Below are 6,000 nucleotides of genomic sequence, written 5' to 3' on the forward strand. Positions count from 1 at the left end.
CACTGCTGCACCCTTAATGTTACTGTGAGGAGCTGTCGCCCCCTGTGGACTAAAGTGGTAGTGTCTCTGAGCACCAGAGTCCCCTTAGAAGCTCTCATTTGACTGCAGCAGGTCTGACAGTCTGCAACCTGACTTGGATGGAAATCAATGGTTTCCTAGCAGGAAGGAACTAGAATGGCATCCATTGATCATTGATATGCATCTTCTGTCTACGATGATGTTGTGAGCTTTTGTTGTTCTAACATTCTGAGTAACTCTGATTCGGTCTGTGAGGGTTTGGAAGCATAATACAGTGTTTCATATTCTACTACTGGGGATAATATACTGTTCACCGTTTCACAGCTCACAGCTCAATGAAGGCGGACGAGTTAATCAAGAGACTTGCTGAGCGGCGTGAACGAAGTGAAGGGCCGACGTTTCTTCCCTTTGACTCGGCACTGAGCACACGAATCCCTTCTGCTCAGTCCGTCTCAATTCGCTTGATAAAAGTCGCTTTTTTATGGACTTTATTTAGAATATTCTGTGTGTTCTCTTCGGCCCAGATGTCAAGCTGTCGTCTACCTGTGTCCATCTCAACAGATGTCCCCAATGCAGGCAGCCTGCGCTTTGGTTCACTTCCTGCAATGTGGTCAGATTATAATCTCACTGCAATCAAACCACACGAGGGTTCTCGTGGTTCCTTTGGTCCACATCAGATCACCGTGTTCACAACTGCCTCAAAACCAAACCGCACCAGAGGTCCATTAAAACGGACGAAATCTTCCAGATGTTCAGTTTATTGTGAGACAGGTCTATATGTGTGAAACTTTATGACCCGTCCTCTGTGATGATTATAATATGTGAAATAAGAAGTCCTCCTGTGACGAGCAGTGGATTCATCGACTGTGTTGAGCTGCAGCCCGTAATGTGTTTGCATGCTCATGATGCAGCTAATGGAGCTAAAGAATGAGGGGGGGGGGGCGTCTCTCCATACCTGTGATGAAGTGTGATGTCGCTCTGCAGTGACTCGGTGTCCAGTGCCGGCTCCATCGGGACGGAGGACGTGGGAGAGGGGATCCGTCATTGGTTGGGAGTTCCCAGAGGAGGGTCCCGCTGCGGTGGCAGCAGTACCATCAGCAGCCAGGGGGGGCGCCAGTCTGTCGCTGACACCGTGAGCACCCACAGCTTCCGGTGAGCCCGGAGAACGTTACGGTTATTAGATCAGAAAATGAACCGGCAGCTATTGTGATAACTGATTCACTGTTTACTCTCTCTGCTGATCTGCTGCTTGTCTTTGTCTAATGACAGTAAATTAAACTGTGAATCACATTGTTTTCTTTTAAATATTTCAGATATTTTACATATTTATGATTCTCTACTTTTGCAGTACTTGTTCATTATTTTATCGTACTGTGCTTATCGTGACCGTTACAAACCAAAACACAGAGACTCATTCTTTGAATGTGAAGATCTACTCGTTAATAAAGCTGATTCTGATTCTGACTAAACCATTAAAATAATCAGCAGATTAATCAATAATGAAATGACTGCCATGACGACTTGTCTCGTTTCTTCTTCTACAGTTCTTGTGTGGATGACGAGGGCTCCGAGGCCGGAGGTCCGGGTCCCAGAGGTCCCAGTCGGGCCCCGTCCTCCTCGGCTCTGTCCGAGCTGCTGGACGGACTCCGTAAACGCCGAGCCGGCGGCGAAGCGGGCGACGGAGCCGGTAGCGCCGTCTCCCTGCCGGTTTACCAAACCACCGCGGCCTCGACTCTCAGACGGAGAGCCTCGGCCCTCTCCCTCGGCCCCGGCGGTGACCCCCAGGAGCCCCGGCCGGGCGCCGGCATCCTCAAACCACCGTCCCCGCTCCTGTCTCGCGCCGCCAGCGCTCGCTCCGTCGGCGACGCTTATCTAACGTCCGGAGCCAAACTCTCTCGCTTCAACTCGAGCGACTCCCTCTCTTCGGTTCCCTCGCTGCCTCGCCTCTCCTCCATGGCATCCCCCGGGTCCTCCTCCATCCCGGAGGAGGACCCGGACGAGCGCCTGCGCTCCAGGACGACCCCGACGCAGCGCTCCCCGCAGGCACTGAGGCGGTGCATGCTGGGTAGTCTCGCTGCAGAGGAGGGAGGCGAAGGCTTGCTGGGTTCTGAACCCATGGTGTTCCAAAACCGCCACCTGATTGAGGACCGCGACGACGCCGCCTCCGACATCCTGCCCGCCATCCGGAGAGCTCAGTCCACCAGCAGCCTGGCCGGCTCGGTGAGAGGAGGCCGGAGGGCGCTGAGCGTCCACTTTGGGGAGCTGCCTCCTTCGTCCCGCGGCAGGAAGAGCTCCGAAACCGAGTCGTCCAGCTCGGGCGGTTCTGGAGGAAGTTCCCAGGGAGGCGGGTCCAGACGAAGGTTTGACGGGCCGCAGGGAGAAAGACTGGAGGCCGAGGGCAGCGAGGGGGGAGACGTGGCTTCGGTCATGAAGAGATACCTGAAGAAGGAGACTGACTGAAGCAGAGGAGGTGAACTCTCAGGTGAGTCAAGGTGCTAACTAGAACCATCTGGGGTTCTTCTCTTTGTCCCCATTGGAGAATCCACATTTTAGTTACTGGTGAAACGTTTTTATAAAGGTTACGCCTGGAACCCTTTCAGATGGTTCTACCTAAAGGGTTACACCTAGAACCCTCTGTGAAAGGTTCCACTCAAAACCCCCAATGAGAGGGTCTACAGAGAACCCTTCTACGGTGTAATGGCTCCATCCTCAGATGACCTGTCCAGAACCTTTCCACCTTCTAAGGGTGATAACAAGAACCCAGGGGGTTCTACCAGGAAACTTTCATATATTCCAAGGGTTTCATCTAGAACCCACCCAGGGTTCCTCAATCCTGGTTCACAATCACAGTTTTTGAGGACGTGTTCTGGGAGGATCTTTTAACAGCCATGCTTTCGTCAAGTTCTTGAAGAACTCTTACTTCAGAAAGAGGATTCTTAAGGGAACCCACAGTTTTACAAAGACCCCTTGAAAAACCCTTTCTTTAAAAAGGGTTCCTTTGCTGAAAAGGGTTCTAATGGATGGTGATGTAGGTCAGTCTACCACTTTAGTCCAGACTGAAATATCTCAACAGCTGTTGGATGGTTAATGGTTAGACGCTCATGGTCCCCAGAGGATGAAGCCTGATAACGTACGTTGGTGATCCTCTGACTCCTCTGTAGCGCCACCATGAGGCTGACATTTGCAGTTTTTTTGTGAAATGTCTCAACAGCTGTTGGATGGATTTCCATGAGGTTTGGTTGATGTTCCCCTCGGGATGACTTATGAACATCTCTATACTTTGGTTAATGCCCAGATACCTGCAGCACTGATGTATCCCATCAGCCTCAGCTGTGTTTAGTGATCAGTGATTATTAGCAGATGTTAAATGTGATCGCACACTGAAAACACAGAGAAAATACTGCAAGAAACCGTCATTAATTATATTTTATGGTTATGAAGGTTGTAAAACATCGGTTTCTCCCAAATAAGAACTTGTAGCCTTTAGTCTGAGTCTGTTTTTAGTCCCAGCTCACCTTCCAGGGCAGTGATCCTGAGGTGTTTGAGTAAAAACAGGCCCAGACCTGAACAGTATATCTGGCTGCACCTCATCATCACCCTCCCTCTGTGTTTCCCAGCATCCTCTCTGTTCTGACCACCTTGTTTCTATCTTCCATCAGTTTTGTCCTCATCCAGCTGTGAGCTTCACAGACTGAACGCGGCAAAGAAACACGTCTCAAGTCAAGAAGGATCTTTTTATTTTGAAAGCCTGAAAATACATCTGCACTCAATCAACTGTATTTTCACATAAGCTGTTTGTATATGAATAAAACTAATTAATTCACTTTTTCTCTTTGTGAATTTATTCTAACCCTGTTGTGAAGAGGTAATGCTGCTACAGAAGTCCAGTAGAACCATTTCTGCTCGTTACATGAATAGTCTTTTCAAAATAAAGGTTTAGTAAAAGATGGTGAAATACTTAGTGAACAAGATTATTATATTTAGTATGTTTTGCCGATAATACTTCTGTACTTTTGAATGCAGGACTTTTACTTGTAAGGTATTTATACATGGTTGTATTAGTACTTGTATAAGTAAATACTCTGAGTACTTCTTACCGAATGTGGAGAAGTACTGTATCAAAGTATTTTAGTAGCAAATAGTACCAAAGTACATTTACTCCATTTAAGTCCAACTGGGAGGTACTTGTACTTTACACTTTACTGAAGTATTTCTACTCATGCTACTTTATATATACTGTATATACTGTACATATGTATACATATATGTATATATAACCTCTAGCTGTACTTCTAACTTAGTAGAATTTTATAACGAGGATTGTTACTCGCAATAGTGTTTTTTACATCTCATTATTGCTTGAATTATACATCTTCTGCTGGAATTTTATGATTTTATATTTAAATATCTATTTTTTTTTTTTACACCTTTTAATCCAGAGAGTGAACTGAACTCGGTGTTAGTTTTCAGTTACACTCACGCGGTGAATCACACCTGAGAGCCGTGAAGCCGGAGAAACTAAACCTTCATTTTGTCTGCAGCAGCAGAACCAAGTCTGAGAGGAGAACCGGACAGAAACCAACCGGTTCTACGGCTCCGTTGATGCTTGAGATGGTTCTGATGTATTTTCTCTCAACAATCAATGAGGAAGTTCCATTTTCTAAATCATATTATACGATGCAAAAGTGTTTGGAAACGTTTTTATGGAAATAGTTTAAAAAACAACTCATTGATCTCATTGAAAAATAGAAACAAATCTATTGAAAATAGTCCAAATGACATCACTTGCCATACAAACAAAATCCCATTAAAAAAACACCCAAAACCTCCTAAAAACAATTGATTTACTCGTTCAGATAGAAGAAAGTGATTCTGTTCATTTCTTCTTGTTAGTAGAAGAAGAAACGAACACAACATGCTGATGCATCAGATGAAGAGTCTGCAGCAGCTGAGTTATTCCTCTGTGAAGGTGACGGTCATTAGTAAAGTAAAGATCTCTTCTTATAAGAAATCAGCTTCTCACGATCATGTGACTCTAATCATCGTACGATTAGTCTCACGGGGAACAGAGACGATGGAATCAACATTACTGCCAATCGAGCCGTCGCTAAACATATTTCTGTTACGCTTCCTGAGAAACTTTCATTCTAGTAAAACACATCAGCAGTTTACAAAGAGACGGCAGAAGAAACATGTTTTAAAACAATGAATCCTTGAAGAAGATGACGAAGGCAAGTTTGCATTTTTCCTTCTAAAATGACAACTTTCACTGAGATTATCCAGCTAGAAATGTTAAAAATTCATTATTATACCTGAAGACAAACTGGTTCTTTAAAGTGAATCCAAAGCTTCATGTGTTAAAGCTGCATTCTCTCTAGTGTCCACCAGGGGGCGACTCCTCTGGTTGTATAGAAGTCTATGAGAAAATGACTCTACTTCTCTCTTGATTTATTACCTCAGTAAACATTGTAAACATGAGTTTATGGTCTCATCTCTAGTTTCAAGTCTTCTTCAATACAGCATGATGTTCATTTAGTACATTATGGTCCATTTAGAGTCAAACAGACCATAAAGCAGGGGATGCTTTAGGGCGGGGCTACACGGTGATTGACAGGTCTCTACCAGAGACGTATACGGCGTCTCTACGTCACTCCTCCTCAGTCCAGATACGGTCACTTCCTGTTCACTGGTTGCAAAAAAACAAGATGGTGACGGCCAAAACGCCGAACTCGAGGCTTCAAAGCATCAGTTTTGGATTGTCCCCACTAGCTGTTGAAATGCGTCGTTAACAAACTGGTGATGAAGTATGTTGAACATTAGTCTTCACTGATTGGCTCGCTGCTCTTGACCTAATTATCTAAAGCGGCTCCTCTGAATGATATAATCCCTCGAAGATTTGATCCGAACGTTGACCTGACGACTCACGAGGGTTTATATTATCGATCCGAAGCAAACGTAAGTATTTGATTTAATCAGGATGAA

The 6,000-nt window shown here is 45.4% G+C and overlaps 1 protein-coding gene across 1 annotated transcript in view; it reads left to right on the forward strand.

Moving 5' to 3' along the window:
- myo18b (myosin XVIIIB) overlaps positions 1 to 3,810 on the forward strand; it is a 36,528-nt gene extending 32,718 nt beyond the window's left edge. The window contains exons 40-42 of the mRNA XM_076093701.1: positions 1,003 to 1,170; positions 1,563 to 2,500; positions 3,678 to 3,810. Of these exons, the coding sequence (XP_075949816.1) occupies positions 1,003 to 1,170; positions 1,563 to 2,478 (1,084 nt within the window). The 3' untranslated portion in view covers positions 2,479 to 2,500; positions 3,678 to 3,810. The remainder of the gene's footprint in view (positions 1 to 1,002; positions 1,171 to 1,562; positions 2,501 to 3,677) is intronic.
- Positions 3,811 to 6,000: the final 2,190 nt, after the last annotated feature.

The sequence above is a fragment of the Anarhichas minor genome, unplaced genomic scaffold (genome assembly GCF_050575085.1).
Source record: "Anarhichas minor isolate MPS153535 unplaced genomic scaffold, ASM5057508v1 ptg000002l, whole genome shotgun sequence".
Taxonomy (NCBI): domain Eukaryota; kingdom Metazoa; phylum Chordata; class Actinopteri; order Perciformes; family Anarhichadidae; genus Anarhichas; species Anarhichas minor.